Below are 22,865 nucleotides of genomic sequence, written 5' to 3'. Positions count from 1 at the left end.
TATGGACAATAACATTCAGACTTCATGTTCCCACCATCAGCTCTGTCAAAATCTAACATTTTTTGTCCTACTTGCCTTCAGATGTTTTAATAAAACATTAACTGATATAATTTAAAACTGTTGGACACTGTTCCATGATACTGTTCATTCTCTTCCCTACTCCTCTCCTGAGATGACTGCTATCTTGAATTTGGTGTTTGTCCTCCCCACGCATGTTCTTAGACTATAACTGCATATGTATGTATCCACACATAGTATTGTTTTACATGTTTTCAAACTTTAAGTAAATTATATCTTTTTAATATTTGCTGATTCCACTCAATAAAATGTTTCTGATCCATATAACTCTGTTTATTTTAACCCATCATTATATGCTATTGTAGGAATATAGCACAATTTATTTTCCCAGTCTCCCATTGATGCTCATTTGTTTTTTTCTATTTTACACCATTTAAACAACGTTGCAATAGGCATCTTTGTACAGTAAGTCCTCACCTATTGTCAGTAGGTTCTTGGAAACTGCAACTTTAGGCAAAATGATGTATAATGAAACCAATTTTTACCTTTATCAACCTTATAACAAAATGGCACTATTCAAGGACTTACTGCACATTGTTTCACTTAAAGTCAGTTTCTAAGAATGATGTTAAGTGAGGATTTACTAAACGTGATTCTTTATGCACATGTCCAAGAATGGCTCTAGGAAACTGCCTAGAAATGGATCTCAGAGTTGAAGGGTATGCACACTTGCAATGCTTTATTTTGCTAAACTGTTCTCCAAAGTGGTTGTACCAATTTACACGGTATACGAGAGTTCCCACTGCTCTCCAGCCTTATAAAAATTTGATATTGTCAGACTTAAACAATTTTTGCCAATATGAAGAACATAAAGTAATATCTCATTGATACTTTAATGGTCCTTTCCATGATTACAAGTAAGATGAGCATCTTCACCTATTTATTGGCCAGTCAGGTTTCCTCATCTGTAAATTACCAACTACTATCTTTTGCCTGTTTTTCTGTTGATCTGTCTTATTCTTTTTTTTTTTTTTTTTTTGAGACAGAGTCTTGCTCTGTTGCCCGGGCTAGAGTGAGTGCCGTAGCGTCAGCCTAGCTCACAGCAACCTCAAACTCCTGGGCTCAAACAATCCTCCTGCCTCAGCCTCCTGAGTAGCTGAGACTACAGGCATGCGCCACCATGCCCCGCTAATTTTTTCTATATATGTTTTTAGTTGTCCATATAATTTCTTTCTATTTTTAGCAGAGACGGGGTCTCGCTCTTGCTCAGGCTGGTCTTGAACTCCTGAGCTCAAACAATCCACCCTCCTTGGCCTCCCAGAGTGCTAGGATTACAGGCGTGAGCCACCACGCCCGGCCTGTCTTATTCTTAATGATTTGTCAGTTACATGTGTCAAATTCTATCCTGTCTTTTCACTTTGCTTATAATGTCTTTTTTGAACAGAAGTTTTAAATTTTAATATAGTCATACTTATTAGTATTTTCTATTATGACTTGTTATTTTTATTTCTTTTTCAAGGAATTCTTACCACCTCAACATCATAAAGACAGCCTCTTATTTTCTCTTCTAAAAGTTAAAATATTTTGCTTTTCAAGTGCATATCTTCACCTAGAATTTATTTCTGCGTATAGTGGAGGAAAGGTTTTTCTATACAGATAACCTATTATCCAAGAACTGTTTATTAAATAGTTAACCCTTTCTTCACTGATTTATAATTCTTCCACTATCAAATATCAAGTTTGATATTCACATAGGTTTATTTCTGGCCCTCGACTCTGTTTTATTGTTCTAGTTATCTTTCTCTAAGCCAATACAATGTTGTCTTTATTGACTAGAAATCCACATCAAGTCTTACTTTGTGGTAGGGTGGATTCCCCCACCTCATACTTCAGAACTGCCATAGATAACCCTAGCCCATTGCTCTACCATAAATATTTTATAATCAGCTTGTCAAGTTCCAGGAAACGTCCTATTGGGATTTCAAATGAAACTGAATGGAACTTATAAATTAATTCAGGATTTTAATTGTTCTAGTGGCTTTTTAGATAATAAATATCTGGTGGCTGAAAGATCAACTAAAATTTTCCTACCTCTCAAAGTAGCAATTACCTTATAAACTATCATGTCTCCCATTTATAGACTTATAAATTCTATCACTGAATACACATTATAAAGACCAAAAAATCCTGAAACTCTCTGAACTCTTATATCTACTCTAGATATTTATTATTAGAAAATAATCCTCCTGCCTATGGTAGTTCACACCTGTAATCCTAGTGCTTTGGGAGGCCAAGGCAGGAGGATCCCTTGAGGCCAGGAGTTTGGAACTAGGCTGAACAACACAGCAAGAGTCCATCTCTACAAAAAATAGAAAATTAGCCAGGCATGGTGGCACATGCCTGTAGTCTCAGCTACTTGGGAGGCTGAGGCAGGAAGATTGCTTGAGCCCAGGAGTTGGAGGTTGCAGTGAATTTGATGATACCACTGCACTCTACCCTGGACAGCAGAGCAAGACCCTGTCTCAAAAAAAAAAAAGAAGAAGAACAAAAGAAAAAAGAAAAAAAATGCTAAATATGGAAAAAGCTAGTCAGATGCATAAAATTCCCTTTGCAGCATTACTTATAGTAGGAAAAATGGAAATTACCTAAATATCAATGACACAGGACTACTTCAGTATATTAGAATAAATATACATGATGACAAACGATTAATATGATGCCAATAAAACTACTAGCTCTAAAAACTATATACAGCAATAATGAAAATGTTTACCTATCGTATAGCATCAAGTGATAAAACTGGGATAGCAATTGTTTGTACAATGTGAATATAGCTGTAGAAAAACTCTCAAATGTGCACAGGAAAATAAAATGTGCTAAACTGTTTATAATAAGTGGGCTGGGAGGATGGAATTACAGATTAGAATTCTCCCACGTCTCTACCTTTTTTTAATCTATTGTGTAAAGTTTCTAGGAAGTGATTTTAATACTCTTAAAGAAAAAATGTTAGAAAGAAAAACATGTGAGAGGGGCTACTTTTCTATCATAACAAAATGCACTGTAAAAAATAATATTTCTAAAACATTAATAAAGTGAGTGGTACCAGGTGTTTCTTCAAGGCCCTGTTTAAGGTCCCAAGAGATGGTGCTTGTGGAAAGCAAAGCATTTAGAGGTTGTAACTCAGGGTTTGGGGGGTCTAGCTCAATCACTGATTGTTTTAGTAACTTCTGAGAAATAGTATCACACATTTTCTCAGTAAAAAAAGTGAAAATATTTAGAGGTGTGGATTAGTTAGCAAACCTTTCAGAAACAAATGGGTATTTTCACCAGGCCCCTGATTTGGGGCACTTTCCTTCCCCTCTGGCTTTGGATTTCACCTTCTTGCTCCTGCCAGGAGGTGGGGGCAAGGGGCCAGGAGGGCTGGAAGCAGGCTAGGTTGACTTTCAGACCTCACTAAGCTTCCACGGCCTTCCCAGAGGGCCAGGAATCAGGCCAGGGCTTGAGCCAGCCTCTGAGTTATGGGGGATGTCCCAGTTCCCCCTGCAGTATGATTTCTGTGGGGGGATGGTATGCCGTGGACCTTAGGGTGGAGTGGGGCTGGTGCCCCAAGGTGGCCTGAAGACCTCTCAGCCTGGGGGTGAGGCAGGAGCCAGGGTGGAGGGCAACTCCAAGGGGGCCTCCCCCAAGCCCTGCACTGCCCGCCTGGCGCCATGAAGCTGGAGAAGCTACAGCAAAACCCTGGGGAGTCTGGCGACATCAAAGCTCTGCAGAAAGAACTCTAGCAATTTGCCAAGCTCCTGAAGCAGAAGAGGATCACCCTGAGATACACCCAGGCTGATGTGGGGCTCACCATGGGGGTTCTCTTTGGGAGGGTGTTTGGCCAAATGACAACCTGTCATTTTGAGACTCTGCAACTCAGTTTCAAGAACACCTGTAAGCTGCAGCCCCTGCTGCAGAAGTGGGTGGAGGAAGCTGACAACAACGAAAATCTTCAGGAGAAATGCAAAGCAGAGACCCTCCTGCAGCCCGAAAGAGAAAGAGACCGAGTACTGAGAACCTTGTTTCTGCAGCAGGTCAGCCACACTGCCCAGCAGCTTGGGCTTGAGACAGACGTGGTCTGGGTGTGGTTCTGTAGCCGGGCCAGAAGGCAAATGATCAAGCAGTGGCTATTCACAATGAGAGGGTTCTGAGGCTGCTGGGTCTCTTTTCTCAGGGGACCAGTGTCCTCTCCTCTGGCCCCAGGGCCCCATTTTGGTACCCACCCCAGGCTATGGGAGCCCTCACTTCATCAGCTGTACTCCTTGGTTTCCTTCCAGAGGGGAAAGCCTCTCCCTCTGCCTGTCACCACTCTGGGCTCTCCCATGCATTCCAGCTGGGGTGCCTGCCCTTCCAGGAGCAGAGCGGGGGGTGGGAGGCAGGGGAAGAGGAGAGCTATAGGGAAGGAGAGCCTGGAGTCTGTACTAGGGCTCTTGAAATTAAATTCTTCATTCACTAAGGAAGGAATTGGGAACATAAAAAGTAGAGCCAGGGAATTTTGAGTGAACTGGTTGGAGGGGAAGGTGAAGTTCAGTGATGCTCTTGATTTTAATCCCACACCACTCATCACTTTGTTCTTAAAGAAGCCTGGGACACAGTTAAAAAAAAAAAAAAGATAACTCTGAAATTTCATCTAAATCATGCAAAACAGAAAGACTGCCTAATTTCATTTTCTCATAAGCATAGAAGAGTAAAAAGCAGGGAGCTCGCCATTTGAAACTGGAAAAAAATGCCTACAATGTTATTTCCATAGCTTGTACTTTACCTTAAAAACATGAAAGGCTTCAAACTGGATGTTGGGACTTTTGTCCCGCAGGAGGTTCATCATCAGTTTCAGGTTCTCTGGCTTGCTGATGTACTTAGTCATGATGGCAAAGTTGTGGCGGTCCAGGATCAGTTCACCTAGCAGCTGCAGGAAAACAGAATCAAAGCTATAATCTCACAGTCACCTTATTCAAAACATATCTCACTTCTTCTCACTGAAAAACGAAATATAAAAGTGAGTAAGAATGGTGTCATGGAAAAATTAGAAAGTCCTTAAGTGCATCCTAAAGCACAGGCATAAATCCAGTAGTTAAGAAGTTATTTTAAGCTTTTCACACAGTTTTCACAGTTTTGCTAACGTCAGTGCTTAATGTATCTTTTTAGCCAGTCATTGCTGCAGTTTACCTAAAGCTAGCCAGAAATAAATTCATTATTTTCAATGTTTACTTTCACTATCTTGCTTCCCACTGATGTGCTGTTCCATAGGTTCAGGTAGGACAGGAATAACAAAGCTAACTCTACAATTATACTTCCCTTACCTGAATAACTGTGCTCTAGCCGACTACTGTAAAGATGGTTTCTGTTAAGTGACTCTTCCCTTTCCTCTGCTTTTTATTTTAAAACCTGATGTAAAGCCAGAAAAAAATTACTGACCCTGAATCCATAAAGTTTAGTAAGTGCAGCAAGTTTTTATAAGAAAGTAAAGTGAAACATATTCTGGTGACAAACTAATAGTTCCCAAAAGGCAACATTACTCTAAAACAAAATAAAAATACCCAAAGTGAGAACAGTTGAAGAAAGACCCTCGAGCAACAAGGCTGAATGTATTGTGTTGCTCTATCTCAGACACTTTTGTTCTCACTGTAATGGCAGCAATTCTTAAAGCTTTAGCAACTAGGTGGCTGAAATGTACCCTACCAGGATTTTATACATTAAACAGAAGATACATTGAGTTTTCAATTGTCCTATTTACTGGACTTTTTCTGTAGGCCTCAGGACAGCAATGCTGTTACCTGGTCACAGAAATCCTGATGGGAGGAGAAAGCACATCAAACTGAGGGCTGCTGTCTACCACAACCACCTCAACTAAGATGCATCTTTTATCTATTCAACAAATAAGAAGTACACAACTCAAGGTTCCTTCCATTTTTACAGCCAGTATTCTCACTGAACCTCACCACCTTCCAGTGGGACTGCGGCGACAGCACGCAGAATGGTCTCTCCATTCTCCACCCAACCCAACCCATTCTGTGCATTATGCCAAAGTCACCTTCCTGAGAATCTGCTGTATTTGTTACTAGTTCCACTTATAAAGTGAATGAATAAACAAACAAATAAATCCCTCGATTCCCATGGGTTTAGGAAAAAGTAAACCATGTACGATGGCATCCAGAGCCCTCTGTGATCCAGAGCCAATTCCGTGCTTCCCATCCTCTGCACTCTCCTCGCTCTTCCTCATTCTTCCGCCTCTGCGCCTTCACTCTCCTTGCTCCAAATCTTTGAGAAACGCTTTCACCTCATCTGCGCCTGTCCAAACCTTACCCATCCTTTCAGGACTAGCTCAGAGGTTGTGTTTAGGAAAGTTTTTCCTCTTTTCTCCGGTTGAATTTGCTTTGCTTTGCAGTACAGAGTTATTCGTGAGCCCATTTAGAGTGTAAGCTCCGTAAGGGCACGTTTCAAATCCCCTTCCAGCCTAACCGTGCGAGGTGCACGGATGTTGTTGGGGAAATAAAAGTCCTACCAACACAGAGTGCTCTCCACACGACGCAGAACAGAAAGCAAGCAGTTTTATCACTGGATGAGCATGTCCAGAGCACAATATGGCAGATGATCTATGAAAAAGAGGTTACAAAGACAGATAAAATTCTACCTTATTTATTAACAGCCAAGCAGCTATAATCTATTACATACATATGTCCTCAAGATGAAGTGTGACCTGTCCCTGGTGAGAGGACGTGACAGCACCATTTCTGTGCCTTTCGTTGTTCACCCTCAATTCACCTGGCCATTGAGGTAGCTATTTCTCTTAGCTAATTGCCTTTATCTCCCTAGTATAATAAAACTTCTCTTATCTCTGACAAGCAAATGGTTATAGCTTGGAGAAAGGCATCTAGGTTAAATTCTCCTGGTGACAGGAAATAGGAGTGTTATCTTCCTAAATGTATTTCAAAGGGATGGCTTTCAGACCTTTAAAAAACCACTTTTCAGTTGTAAAGCTGACAAGAGGCTTCCTTAACGTCTAAAGATATATATATATAGAGAGAGAGAGAGAAAGAGTCAAATACCATATGTATATATGTATATTATATACGCATATTAAAAGGTTTCAGCAAAAGGGAAATTTCATTTAAAAAAATTTACCCTTAAAATTTACACACACACACTCTCTCAATAAACATTTGTTGAAGTTACATTTGTAAGTTAAGTTCAGATAAGTCACTTCAATCTTTATTATCTGGTGATACCTAAACATAAATTCTACCTAATCTATCCTCTGCTAATACAATATCACAACTTTTCTGAAACAACTAATTGTGTTAAATTACCCAACAACACTGAATCTTTTAACCATTAAATGTTAGTCTGTTTTAATTAATATTGACAATGACTAAATGCTGTATTCCATAATAATACAAAGCACTATAATGCAATACTGTACCAAGTAAGTGGAAAAAATCATTACTTCATTAAATTTTTCATTTTATATGCACCATAGTACATAGTAAAACAATGCATCAAGTAGAAATACATTTTTTTATTCTTTTTAAGAGGACTATGACTTGAAAAGGAAATAAATTTTTTAAAAACTTAGTGTTTTAATGAAATTGGCCAGCGCCAAAGAAAACCCCCAAAATTCCACCAAGCTATTTTTGAATTATAATCTTTCTTGCTGGTAATTAAATGCCAGTCCTCTGAAAAAGATAATAAATACATTCCTAAGCTCTGTCACATGAGGGAAAGGAATTTTTCTGTTAATTATTTTTTATTGACACCAGGAATTAAGCACTACAAGATGGTTCAGAAAAATTTAGAATACGATTAATAAATGGCAGCAGGTAGCAACTACTTTGGAATCAGAAAATATGCTAGTACTTAAGACAGTTTATTACTTACAAAGTTGCTTACTATAACAATACTCTAACCTCTCGTTTCCTAAAATTATGAAACATCTATGAAAAAAATTACAGAATCCATATATATAAACGTGGTTGTGTCAAAATAGAATACACTGCTACCGCAGATCTAATTCCCAAAAAGAAAAAGCAAAATTGGGTCAGCAGAGCTCTCCAGAACAACAATTTTCTATCAAAAAAAAAAAAAAAAAGCAAACAAAATTTAATGAGCTCAATGTTTAAATATGAACCTGTTTCACAGTCATCCACTGTTTTGTTCGCTTGAACAGAATAACACAAGACCATTTTAGCAACATCTCTGCCTATGATCTAACATTTAAAATAGCCAACTCTTCCCTCAGGAACCATTTTGACACTTTCTGCATTCTTAGATATACTTATTGATCTGTCTTTTGTCAGGTGTTTTTTTTTTTTCTTCACTGTCCAACCAGTGCTCGGTTGTACCATGTCGTAAATAAAATATTTGTGAGACACCTAACTGTAAAGGATTTTAGGCAGCCAGTATAGTACGTCTGGGCGGATTAATGAAGCACAGGAAAGATGCCCCGGAGTAGGCTGAGGCATTTGTAAGTAGGTGGGAGCACAGAGGGTCTGAAAGGGGAGAGTTGAAAGGAGAGTTTCCGTACCAGATACAAACGTGGCCTGCTCTTTGTCCACGTCACTGGGCAAAGCACCGAGCTCTACAGCTGGAGAACCACGTGCGAGGGGAAGGGAGGCTGAACAGTAGCGAGGAAGGAGTCCTCACTCCCCTTTGCTCCTTCTCAAATTTGTATTAGATCTTGTACCCATCACACATTCACTGGATTGACAGGCTTCTACTTTTAAATGCAAATGCATCCTGGTAGGAATAAGTTCTACTCATACCCTAGTTCCAATTATTTGTTTAGAATCGATCAATCCCTTTCAGAGAGTAAATTCTGGAGATAATGACCAGGAATATTTATAGAACTTAGTTTGATTTAGTTAACAAGTGTCAATAGTTCTAATGATGAGGCTCTGCTACAACTACTTCACAACTGTTAGTGGGGGAACAGGACAAGGTGAGGCTGAAGACACCCTGAGAGGAGAACGGGGGCGATGGGTGTGTGGGTAGGAGGGGGATTATAAGTTAGCAAGAGAGAGAAAGCAGGAAGAGGCTTGGAAGGGAGATGCTTGGGTAAAAAACACACTGTCAGCTTTGAGACTTTGCCTAAGGTCCTAGAGACAGCTGATTACAAAAAAAAATTGTGTCACAAGTTCTTGTCACCACCCAAAGCCCTTCAGCTTTCTTCCTCCTAATTTGGTTTAGTCACCTAAGTTCATATGACCCTCTCTACTTTGGTCCAGTATCTGAAAGACTCCCCCTGAAAAGAAGAAGGATTTGGAAAATTTATGAGCAATTTCCTACATGCGAACCCTTCAGAGCATTGTCACCTTCCTTCTAGGGCCACTGTTTCTTGCAACATGGGCAAGTTCCCCTCATTTTGGCTGTCCTGGTGGAGCCCCTCACAAATAAAGTATTCTACTCTTTAGGCACATGGCTATGGCAATAGGATACGTCCCTATCTTCACCTGCTCTTAGCAAGCTTTCTGCACGTGGAGGGACAAAGCACTGAGGTCCTCACTGCCTTTGCCGGGAGGTCAGTTCTGCACACAACTTGGTCTCCTCACTACAAGCTCCAGCACCAGAGCAGCACACCATGGGCTTTTTCCTAAATGGATCTCCTTGTATGGGTTTCTACGCAAAGTGGAAACTCGATAAAGAGTGTTGAATGACGGACTGAAAACTGACCTCTCCATTAATGTGACCTCTCCAGTGACTGTGCAAACACAGGGGAAGGCAGGTCATGGCTAATGCAAGCTCATGAGCACTGTAAATTGACAAAAAATGTGGTACAAAATAGATTGAATTTATTGCCTTAGCTTGAAATTGTATCCAATATTTAGAAGCAAAATGCATTCTTCTATGAATGCCATCATCCTGACACGCAAAGACAATACAACTGTGATATTTAGCAAGCTGGCATATTGTACAGATTGCTTAACTAGAAACAGTCAATCTTATTAGCTGCCAAAAACATTCTTTTGAATATCTGAGCAGGATCTGAAGGGCAGAGATGCAGCTCTAGCCCACATGCCCTCAGGAGCTCGCCCACCTCCCCTTGGACAAATGGCCTCTTCCAGGCACCCTGACCCTGAGGGAGGGCAGGCCACTCACAGATGCAAGTGGCCTACTCTGCTGGGTTTGCTGTTACTTCCACAGGCATTTTTCATAGGAGACATAATCTCAAACAGCAAATGTCATCTGGTTTTATACGCACACACATACTTACATACCCTTATCCAGAGTCATTTTAATTTTTCACAAATTTAGATCTTTGCTCAAAGATCAACTTACAGAATTCTTAAAAATGTCATTTGGTTTTATATGCATGCACATACCCATCCTCCCAGTCATCGCTTTCTGCTCCCTCACCCTGTTTAACTTTTCTTTTTAGTACTTAAAACCATATGAAAATTATGTATTTATTTGCCTATTTGTCTATTGCCTATTCTCCCTCAACAGAATGTGAGCTCTAGCTGTTCTTGGCTGTCACCATAAGTCTGGAAAATGAACATGTATTTGTTGATTAAATGGAATGTTCTACTTATTACCTCCCTCATACCTCCTTCCCCAAGAATTCATCCAACTAAGCTGTTTATGGGTAATTAAGAGTTGACTTTATTTTGTTTTCCAGCTAGTTACATCATCTTTTAACCTCTTTCCAGATTCTGTTTCAGTATAATCCTGGCAGTTTCTTAGAAAAGCAAAATTTTGTATATTCAATCATGTAGTCTTCTCACATGTCCATTTATTAGAGTTGATTTTTTAAAACATTATTCTTTTAATTCTTAGGGAGTGACCATGTTTCATATTCAGAATCTTTACTGTAAATATAATTTGAACATGTCATGTTAGGTGGTAGAAGTCTTTAAAACAACCTACAGTGAAACACGGACTGACCAGAATGCTCAGGGAATGGGACCTGGCAATGAAATATGGTAAAAAAAAATTCTTTAGGAAAATATGTTACATATTTGGGAGATAAAGGCTTCCCACAAAAGAGAAGCCCCATAACATTTCAACTATATGGACACCATTTTATAGTAAAAAGTTGTTTTTATACTCAAAGATATTAAGAATTTATGAATTACTGTGCTTATGACTTAGAGGGAAACTTTAATTTTTGCATTTCATGTGTCATATTTTGTCCTGCCCTTTTCCTCTCCTCTTCTCTGCAAAACATGCCTCCAGTCTAGTTTACAGAGAGATATGTAAGAAACATAAGATCATTTCTTTCTGCCTATTCTGTTTCAAGATAGACTGAAAAATAATTATAGGAGCCTCACTGATTCCTTCTTATAAACAGTAATTCTCATCCTTGTTTTACTCTTAAGTTCTTTTAACTTCCATAAAATATCCCCTAGGAGAGAATTGTGATTCGATTTAAGTTAGCTTAGATTTGGTTTTCTTTCTCAGCAAAAATATTCTAAATTCTACTCTATCATGTACTTATTATTCATATTGTTACTCCCAAAATTGAGGCAGGACACTTATGTTATTTTGCTATAAAGTACAGTCATAGCATAAAAATTCTCAAGTTACCAAAAAAAAAAAAAAGGATATTTTAATTTTTCTGTATTTACTCATCCACTAATAGACCAATCATTTGCTAACAAGATACCAACTTATGGGGAGTCTAATTTAAAGAAATTTGATATTACCTTTAAAGATTGTCTCTTAGTCACATAATTCTCAGACTGAAGCAATTTCTCATAGTCTTCAAAGATCTAATGAAAAGAAAAAAAAGTATTAGCGAGTGAAAGCAGCAGTGCATTCTGTGTGCTGGGCTCGCTCGCTGTCCTCTTCAGGAGTAAATTCCCAGCCTCTGGCCCCGCGCAGCCTCGCCGCCATGCTTGTGTCTCTGCACTCAACCACAGGCTGATCACCACTGTCCACAGGGAGGTGTCACCATTTCACCACACTCCTTACACGTGAACATACTGGGGACAGGGAGGTCAAGAGATACAAGAGACATCTTTCCTTACTTTATTTTAGTTCTGCAAATTAGAAATTGGGTAGAAAAATGGAGTAATTTTGAGTCCTCCCTATAAATCATTTTGAATAAAACATCTGTTATAAGTTGCAAAGTAACTCATTTTATGCCATTTTAAAGAATTTTGTTTATGTAGCATTGCTGGTAGCTATGGGCCCATGAACAATTTGGGAAATGATTAAACACACTTAGGGCTTCACTTGGCAACCTATAAAGAATCAGACTGTCAAATTCATCGTGTGAACAGGTGAGGAATGAGGCAACCTTTGCCGTGTTATAGCCAGGCTAATCCCCACTGGCCTCTGGTGAGCACTTCCACTCTCACCAGAAGCTGGGGACACTGGTGCACAGGGTCTTCTTGTTTCCTAATGTGGCCATTGGTCACGGCCTAGGCCCTTTGGTTCAACACAGAGTGCCAATAGCTAGGGAAGCTCAGCATCCACCTCCCGCCACGAGTGGGCAATGCTCTGAGACCACGAAAGAGAGAGGAGCGAATACAGCCAGGACAGAAGGCAAGAGCATTCCAGAAGTGAGGAGGGTGGAAAACAGTCCCAGCCCTCAGGCAGCCGAGTATGAGGGGTGTGTGTGCAAGTGTATGATAAGACCAAGCTGTGTGTGCTGACGATAATTACCAATAGAGAATTAAGAAAGTGAAAAGTAAAAATAAAAATATGTAGCTCACATTAAAGTCACAATAATTACACTCTTTTATATGAATGACTTAATTATTCTGTCCTGAAACACAAGGAGAATGTTGTGGATCATTAAATTTATCAGACAGACCTTGTGATCTATTTTAATTATAACTATGAAATGCAAATGCATGTACAAGGTATGACTCCCTAAGCTGCCAGTTTCATCATTTTAGAGTCATACATCATATGCTCCAGGTTCATCGTCTACTGCTAAAGAAATACGAAACTAAAGAAGTATGAAATGTTTGAGAGGACATGAATTCTCCGAGCTAGCATTCAGGCCAATGCAGTAGGCTCAGAGTCTGTGAAACCACTAAGTTACACAAGAATATCATTAGGTATTTAATGAATCAAAGAGGATGAGTTTATTAGCTCTTAAATTGTTGTGTATTATCCCTGAATGAAAGCATTATTGCCTAACACATTTACCTCATTTATTCTACAAAAAAGATTTGTAGTTGATGCTACAGAGTTTGCTATATGTTCTCTTATCCTTCTTTTCTTTTCATTTATTATAATTATAACATCTAATGAATCTTTCCTTAACATTCTATCTAGCATATATAGTTACTGAACAACCAAACTGTGTAATAATAGCTCATTTCCTAAATTCAAAATTATACCACTTTCTTTTAGCCTTGAAACTTTTAGATGCCTCTGGTAATAAAAATTCTTGATTATTCTCCCTGCAGTAGAATGATGATTACCAGAGGCTGGGAAGGGTAGTGAGAAGGGAGGATAAAGAGGTTGGTTAAAGGATACAGAGATACAAGGATGGGTATAATTAACAATAATTTATTGTACATTTCAAAATAGCTAGAAGAGAAGATCTGGAATGTTCCCAGAACAAATAAATAAATGTTTGAGGTGATGGATATCCTAATTACCCTGATTTGATCATTATATACTATATGCATGTATAAAAATAATCACATGTCCCCCATAAAAATGTATAAATATTATGTCTCAATAAAAAATTATTCTCCCTTCACATTTTACACTTACATCAAAGTACTCCAGTTGATTCCATGGATATTTTCTGGATAACTTTAGGATATAAAAATCACTTTTGATTTTATGATTATATTGCTAATTTTAAATTGAAGGACAACCACCAAAAATAAAATTTATTTTATTTATGAATGAAAGAGTTATAGTTAAGTTTTCATGATTTGGATATGTGAAGTACACTACTGATATTCCACATCTTCCCAGCATCTAGGAGTATATGGCAAGTTTTGTCAAGGGTATAAATGGTTCAGAGACTTCTTAGGGATTGTTCCTAGTATTTGTTGGCTCTCACTGGCCATATGCCTATTATGTGCCCAACTTTCTACCTATACTGCATACTTTTGGGAAGGCATAAAGTCATTATCAAAAATACATTTCTTTTTGTAAGTACATACAATTTAATTCAATACCAAAGATTTCAATCAATAAAGCAGATATTCACCTTAATTTACTTATTACTACTATAAAAATATATACACATGAAATTATCTTTTGCTTTTAATGGATGACGTAAAAAATCTACTATCATACCATATATATAAACATTTAGAACTTCCTGGTTTGGGCATCAATATTCTAAATAATTAAGTGCTCCTTTAACATAGCAAACTACATTGCTGCGGTTATGTGTCAGGCACTAGGCTTGGGGATAGGGATACAAAGTAGCAACATTAACTAGCATAGGTCAAATGCCAAAAATCTCAGCAAAAAATAACTTCGGCTGTTGCTGCTATCACCACTGGGGTGATGGTGAGGATAAGGATGAGACAGTGTTACTCCTAAGGGTACTAACCTAGACCTATGCTGTCCCATATAGGGGCACACGTGGCTGCTGAGCACTTGGAATGCGGCTCGTCCAAACTGAGATGTGCTGTAAGTGTAAACGACACTCCAGATTTCGAAGACTCAGCATGAAAAAAGACTGTAAAATAGCTCAATCATTTTTTACATTGATTGTACATTGAAATAACATTTTTAAATTCTTGGTTAAATAGATGCATACTATTAAAATTAATTTCATCTGTTTCTTTTTAGTTTTTTTGTATAGCTTACTAGAAAATTTTAAGTTAAACAGTGGCTCTCATTTGTGGCTTGCATTATATTTCTACCAGACAGCACTAAAATAGAGCATCTGAACCAACACTAGAACAAATCTTATAAAGTTTTGCTTCTCAGTTTGTGCTATGTTTTACTTTAATTATACTGTTTCTATTGCTTATATATTCAGCAAAAGTATAACTGCTCTTGGATAGATCTATTCATTAAACATTCATAGAACACCAATAAATGTATGACACTGAGTTAGGTATTACAAATACAAGTAATAATAATAAAACTAGGTGTTTACTGTGCTAAAAACTTTTCAGTCTTCTGAAATTACTCTCAACAACCCTACGAGGCAGGTATTATTACTACCTTCATCTTACAGTAGGTGCAGGAACTTGCCCAGGCTCACACAAATGGGGAGGAAGCAGGGCCAGGTCTTGAAGCCAAGCAAGCAGGCAGACTCTGAAGTCTGCACTGTACTATGAACCCTGTGTTCTACAGATAAGATTCCTGCCCCGCAGGGAGCTCAAGGGCCAGTCAGAAAGACACAGATACACCATAATAATACACTGTGAAAAGTGAGTGGGGAGGAGAAGAAGGAGGGAGGGAGGGAGGAAGGGAGAGAGACATTGTGTGTGTTTGGGGAAGGACGGGATTAGGGAAAGCTTCCTAGAAGAGTGACAGTTCAGCCAAATCTCAAAAGGATGAGCTGGATTCACTGTTTGGGAAGGGAGTTGAAAGACAGAAATATTTTTGGTGTTACCTCTGAAGGGCAACATGGGTCCTCTTAACTCAAGATCAAAGCAAGCAGGTGGTAGTCATTTCTTGGAGCTTCACAGCACAACAGGAAGACATGGGAAACTGGTGAGGCCCTGCCCTCCTGTCATTCTCAGTTTTCCATAAAGTTTCCTAATGACCTGGTTTCCAGGTACATAGACAAATCAGTATGGTTGATTTCTCTTGTGGACAATAAAAATAGGGGCAATTGCTCATAGATCTAAGAGAAGGAGAGGGAGGGAGAAAGAGATAAAGTCTAAAAAATAATTTATACTTACAGTGTCATAATTTTGTTCTAAGAAGTCTGCTACCAACACTTTATGTCTGGTTAGTAAATCCTAGAAAAAGAACAAACAAGTGACAGAAAATTATTATAGCTACTAAATATAAAAAATCTTTTAAATATAAAAAGTCTTTTCCTTTTAAGGATTTATAGACATATAAAATTTGCAGGAGGACATTTTCATTCACACCACTAAATTATTTCCATTCCTACATTTGTTTAAGACGTAAAATGCAACTGTGTTTCATGTTATCAGAAAACAAAAACAAAAAAAACTAGTGTTAAACCTAGAGTTTTAAATTCATATCATTGTTACATTTATGATAGAAATAATTTAACTGGTGAAACAAATGGAACCTAAGATGATTTCATAGCATATTTCTTGAAGGCATAAACTCTACATTGTAACTATGATATAATAAATATTCAAATAAAGTTTATGATGAGCTTTTTCAAATGTCATTAATAACTAATTATTTTTAAAAGAACTCTGAATTGCCTAAAACCATTATTTCACAAGTTAATTTAATAGCTTTTTCAATGATTTTAACCTTTTGTAAAAATGCAGGCGCTTCAGATATTGGGAGGCACAGGAATGACATTTAGCAGCATCAAATCAGTGTGGTCCTGCTCTCGGGTTAGCGGGCTGGGAGGTGTTGTGTAAGTTACTGAGTTGCACAATGCATCCTTTCAAAGTTGAATACAAGTAACCCTATCTTATTGCAGATACAAACTTGCAGAAAACTTGAACAAAACCATGAAGGAACCTTTGACTGTCTTCAACTCACACCTAAATTATGTCCTTAATTCACCTTAATGTTGAAAGAAAACAAGGCTCACTTAATCCTTCTTTTTATGTGCTTAGAGGCTAAATAGCCTGCCCAGGTACCATGCAGAATTTAATTAAAAACATAAGAAGAATTTCAAAGTTTTCCAAAATAAATTCTTATACTTTAATACATATTTAATTAAAATTTCCTAAAAGCATGACCTCACAGAGAAAAGGCAGGCAGCAACAATGGTAAAACCCACTTATTTCCATTTTAATTTTTTTAAAAAAGTAAAATATTTAAAACATTGTACAATTTTCGAGTTCAACAACAATGAGACATGCTCTTAATTTCCTAATACTTATCATTACACAACTTGACTGACCACGGGGCCTACCAGTGGAAACCTGGTGTTTTTTTTTTTTCCAGGGGAGCAGAGCACTCAGTACTGTTCTGGAACTGGAGTTTTTCATGGGAAAACCTTCCACAGTGCTCCATTCCTGGCCCGTCTGAGGTCTTGATTCAAACCAGTTCCTGCACCAGGAGACCCCTGAGAGAGTAAGGTAGTGTCATAGTATTCTCTGGGGTCCCTAATCTTTTTTTCAGAGGGTATTATTGGTGCCTTGTTTTTAAGCACCCCTCCTCTAACCTCGAAGGAACCCTCTGAGCAATATCAGGGATTTTCTGAGCTGACCCAGGGCCGGAGTTCTCTTTCTGGGCTGCAGCAGACACTGTGGATTGCTGCACCCGTGGGAGTCCTTCTCCTGCTACAATCCCCGCCTTGAAAGTGAGGCCTGGGCTCGCCCACAGCTGCAGGCCTAACACAAGCAGCCACAGCAACAGAGCACTGAGTTGTAGATTAGTGTTATCCCAAGGAAAGAGGAATCAGGAGGGAGTTCTGTTAGAACCAGAACTTTCAAATTCCAAAGGGAAAAAAACTTGGCATAACTTAAAAATCCAGTAATACGAAAAAATAATATGATAGGGTAGAATTCCTCTAGCATGCCTGTGATGGATATAGCCAATAAATGGTGTGCACTCTCACACACACACCCATTTACACTTGATTGTACACACCCTTGAATTTATGTACATAATATATGTATGCATAAAACTGGAAGAATTACACCATACATACATACACACTTACATATACATAATACATAAATATAATTGTTGCATTATTATACATTATATAACTGAGTGAAAAGAAACCCCACAAAAAACTAGCTAGTATCCTACCCAAGAAGAAAAAAAGCAGAAAACTGAAAAGGAAAAAAAAGTTCAAATTTTAAAGCATTATCTGAAATAGCGTACTTTCATTTTACCTCCTAACAATTCTGTTTTGACAGGTTAAGTTTTGCACAGTATAAGTATTATGTTAAAAAATTTGATATTCATATTTTTGTGAATTCTGCTTGGGAGAAACTTGGGGTGGGGTGACAGACATGTTCAATTGCAGAGATATGAAACAGCTGCCATTTATCAAGGGCTTCCTGTGTGCTGGGGAGTGTGCTGAGCACTTTACAAATGTTATTTCTGATCTTCACAACTCTGTAAGGAAGGGATTATTTTCTTCATTTCACAGATGAAACTAAACCTCAAACTTAACTAACTTGCTCAAGGACATACAGCTAATCAGGTGGCAGAGAGATATGGAATTTAAACCACTTCTATTGCGAAGATTTTTAGAGGAAGAGATGAAAGAGATTATGGTTATAAGGAATGTTTTCTAGGAAAGAGTAGACAAAACCATGGCAAAGACATAAACTAACAATGTTAAAATGGTAATGATTAAACAGGGCAACGGTCACCTTGGAGCTCAAAACAAAAATGATGAGTCTAAGGTCAAAAAACCCAAAAAGCCAAAGCCAAAATATAGCCAAGCCAACCAACCAACCAACCAAACAAAGTAAACCCTTTGAAACAAGCTACTTAAAAACAAAACAAAACACAACAAAAAATAGTGATTTATGGTCATTGTTACATTATATTAACCATAAGAATTTGAGTAAAATACAGAAAATTGGTATTTCCAATACTGATAGCATACTAGAAAACTTTTTATGGTTACTTACATTTTTAAAGGATTCACTTAAATCCAATGGAAAATTGGCTGAAGTACAGATCAAAACATCATAATTTATTTTTATGATTCAATATTGTTGAAAATTAAATTGGGCTGAATATATGATAGCAAGAAATTATTATCAAGTACATTTTATTCTATTACATGTTGAAAAACCTTTGGGGAAATTTTGAAAAAGACATATTCATTAAGTATCTGCTTTTCCCCTCCATTAGAGTTTATTCTATTAATATGTTTGTAATTATGTGAAGTCTTACTATGGTTTTTTAAAATAGGAACTTGTTTCCATGACAGCAAAGAGCCATCTGATAAGAAAAGGGGAAAAAAATGGGACTACAGTCTCTATTATTAGAAAACACTTCCTTAGCTGTTGAAACAGACACTTTGCTAGGAAGAAATGGGATCCTGTCTGTATTAAATGCCATTCTTTATATTTGATGCAACTGAGGTCTATCTCACCACGTGCTCTGTATTTACCCTTTTGGGGGTTCATCTGTAGCTGCTGCACAACTTCTGTTTTGCCAGGTGGGACTGCGTGGCTCTGGGATCTCACAGCACCCTGAGCACAGAGCCATGTCTGCCGCCCTTGCTGCCCTCACTCTACCAGCCACCTCTCCTTAGAGTTTGTTCCAAGCCTTTCCTCACTCTCTTTTCCTTCCTTCCCTCCCCCTGCTGTTCTCTCTAGATGTTTCCTCACTCCGCATCTTTGTCTTCTTCCTACTCCCCTGTCTTCAAATCCCCTTCTTCCCTTCTCTTTTCTGTCCACCCCAGACTTCTCGTGTGGGCTCTTCCTCTCCTCCCTCTTTCCTCAGGGCGGATCTGACTGGCAGGCCGGATGGAGACACGTGGGACACTGAGCAGGCTGTGACTGCCTCCCTCCAAACCCAGATGCTCCCTGTGCCCGTGTTGATTGCCGGCTTGGCTGTGGCTTTGGGGAAGTGATGGCACTGCCGCTCCTGTCCTCTGTCATCTCAGCAGCTCAGTGCTGGTCCTGAACCTACATGCCCCAAAGTTTGTGACCACAAAAGTGCCACAATTAACCGGGCTCACCCTGTAACAACCAGCTGCTGTTGCTTAAGCATGCCGTGCAATCTAGCCCCAGCCCACCCCACGCGGCTTCCAAATATTCCCATTATCCTCAACTAGTATTTTCCCTGCCAGGAGTTCTCATCAATTCCATCTTCCTCAGCTAGTTTCATCTCCAGGGAGACTTGCGTCCTCCTCAACCAGCCTCGCTCAGGGCAGAGTCCACTTACCACTGTCCCATCTTCTTGATCACGGCAAGTCCCTCTCACTGCCCAGCCTGCAGGGACCCTGCCCACCCCTTTCCCTCCGCTAGGCTTCCTTCCTCTCCTTAGGCCCCCCCTCCTTCTGCTCCACTCACATCTCTGGCCCTTTCTCCACTCTCTCTGCTCCTGACACTCACACCTCCTGCCACCATGTGCTCTCATATACCTTTCAACAGGTTTAAGGCACCTTCTCAGGCGGGCTGGGTAAATTCCTATCTGCAGATGATCGGCACTGCAAACCACTGCTTTCCCTTTTTTCTACTTCTGGAGCGCTATTTAAAAAGAATTATCATCCAAGTCATGAGCAACTTTCAAACTCTGCTCATAAAGTAACAAGATTAGAGCATGTATTATATTAATATCAGTATATGAACTATATCAATATTGTTGAAATGTGTATTTAAGATAATATAAAAAAATAAAGTCATACATGGGTCATAATTAAGTAAAAATTGTTTCTTAAAAAAGGGTATATATTTATACCCCCCAAAAAAGTAGAAGTACATTTAGAATTATGTAAACGAAATAATTAAATTGCTAAAATACTCTTAAAGAAATGACTCTGAATACATATATACATTTCAATGAGTCTTATCTACTGTATATTTGACCTAAAACCCTACTTTTTTCAATGATGCTGTCACATCATCAGCTTATAATATTTTTGGAATTCCTCTTCTAAAATGGCCTTCAGAGCCAATCTGGTAGACACTGAAGAAAATCAGACTCTATCTTAGTCATCTTAAAATTTACTTTTATCAGCCGGGCGCGGTGGCTCACGCCTATAATCCTAGCACTCTGGGAGGCCGCGGCAGGTGGATCGCTCGAGGTCAGGAGTTCGAGACCAGCCTGAGCAAGACCAAGACTCCGTCTCTACTAAAAATAGAAAGAAATTATATGGACAGCTAAAAATATATACAGAAAAAATTAGCTGGGCATGGTGGCGCATGCCTGTAGTCCCAGCTACTCGGGAGGCTGAGGCAGGAGGATCGCTTGAGCCCAGGAGTTTGAGGTTGCTGTGAGCTAGGCTGACGCCACAGCACTCACTCTAGCCCGGGCAACAAAGTGAGACTCTGTCTCAAAAAAAAAAAAAATTTACTTTTATCATTATAATTATTATTATCCCCTCCCCAAGAAAACAGTTCTAGCTAACTTGATCATAAACTTTATACACTAACCTGAATTTAAATAACTTTTTGTTTTCAAAACTGTATCTGCCCTTGAAAGATAAAGATTCACTGTTATTGAAAAATGAACATGTAGGCTGGGCATGGTGGTGCATACCATAATCCCAACACTTTGGGAGGCTGAGGAGGGAAGACTACTTGAGGCCAGGAGATCGAGACCAGCCTGGGCCACACAGCAAGACCCTGACTCTATAGAAAATAAAAAAATTAGGCAGGCATGGTGGTGTATGCCTGTAGTCTCAGCTATTTGGGCGGCTCAGGCAGCAGGATCACTTGAGCCCAGGAATTCGAGGTTGTAGTGAGCTATGATCATGTCACTGTACTCCAGCATGAGTGAGAAACTGTCTCACCAAAAAAAAAAAAAAAGAAAAGGAAAGGAAAAAAGAAAAATGAACATGCCACAGACATTGATACCAATTTCAAAATATACTAAATAATGGCAGAATCACATGTATAAGTAAATGGTTCTCTAAAATAGAAACCTCAAACGTAACATCACTCATTGGATGTATAAGTTCTGGTATTGTTTGCAAATTAGCTACATTATTTTCTGATATACTCTCTGAACATCTTTTTGATGATAAAACACATAGAAACAGAAAGTAGAATGGTTGCCAGAGGCTGGAGGAAGGGGGAAATGGGAAAGTGTTTAATGGATATAGAGTTTGAGTTTTACAAGATAAAAAGTTCTGGTAATTGCTTACACAACAATGTGAACCCTACTATTTCCTACATAATGACAAAGTAGATAAATTCATGATAAAATAGTAGATAATGATGAAAATATAGGTTAAGCATGAAAAAACTACAATATAATTTATTAGTATTTTTTTTCACCATGTGGAAACTTAAAAATCACACTGATAAAATAATGTGATCCCTTTCATATTTTAAGATGTAATTCTCCATCTCCCTTCACTACTCAATTCCTTTCCCTGGAAGTAACAACTATTGCTATTTCCTACATATCCCCATGGAGGTATTCAGTGCATATGCACCTTAAGTGGAATCTTACATCCTTTAATCTATTTTTAACAAAAATGAAAACATGCTATACATGGAGTACTACATGTTCCTTTTGTCATTTAACTGTATATATTACAATTTATTCCATATGAGCTTGTGACAAGTATTTTGAGTTATTTTCCCACGATGTGACAGATTGGCCTCATAGATTGCATTCTATTTACAGATGCCTCTTACGATTATACATCATACATGGTTGGCTATGCTCAGACCTAAGGAATAAAACTTTTTACTTTGTAAAATTAAATTGCCTTTCAGAAGCCAACTAACTTTAACTAAATGACCTAGCTGATTCAGAAAAAAAAAAAAATTACCTTAAAAGTAGCAAAGGCATCTGAAGCAATATCAAATGTTGACAACTCCACATACTTAAAGAAATCTCTGAATTGATTAGAAAAGAGGATGATTTTGGCAAGTGGTTCATGTCGAATACATTCTCTCAGCATAATCCCACAACGTAAGGCGATCTGTGGGGCTTCGTATCTAAAGCATAAACAGGAGAGAAATAGAGAACTATGTTATCCTATTAACAAAATAATATTAATGGTATCAAAAGAACCATTTTAATGCTGCTGTTAATGCAAACACAGATATCATTTTTCCCAGTTCATTCAAACACAATTCATTCAATACCCACTGAAGATCTACTATGTGCCTGGCACT

At 38.5% G+C, this 22,865-nt stretch overlaps 1 protein-coding gene and 1 pseudogene across 7 annotated transcripts in view; one reads left to right on the top strand and one right to left on the bottom strand.

Moving 5' to 3' along the window:
• Positions 1-22,865, bottom strand: part of CAB39L (calcium binding protein 39 like) — a 114,219-nt gene that overhangs the window by 4,857 nt on the left and 86,497 nt on the right. For all 7 annotated transcript variants that reach the window (XM_045567124.1, XM_045567128.1, XM_045567122.1 and 4 more), the window contains 4 exons: positions 22,517-22,685; positions 15,837-15,896; positions 11,697-11,762; positions 4,820-4,963 (listed from right to left, as the gene is read on the bottom strand). In XM_045567124.1, the coding sequence (XP_045423080.1) occupies positions 4,820-4,963; positions 11,697-11,762; positions 15,837-15,896; positions 22,517-22,685 (439 nt within the window). The remainder of the gene's footprint in view (positions 1-4,819; positions 4,964-11,696; positions 11,763-15,836; positions 15,897-22,516; positions 22,686-22,865) is intronic.
• LOC123649366 lies at positions 914-4,556 on the top strand (annotated as a pseudogene).

The sequence above is a fragment of the Lemur catta genome, chromosome 13 (assembly GCF_020740605.2).
Source record: "Lemur catta isolate mLemCat1 chromosome 13, mLemCat1.pri, whole genome shotgun sequence".
Taxonomy (NCBI): domain Eukaryota; kingdom Metazoa; phylum Chordata; class Mammalia; order Primates; family Lemuridae; genus Lemur; species Lemur catta.
This window is presented reverse-complemented; position numbering and strand designations above follow the sequence as displayed.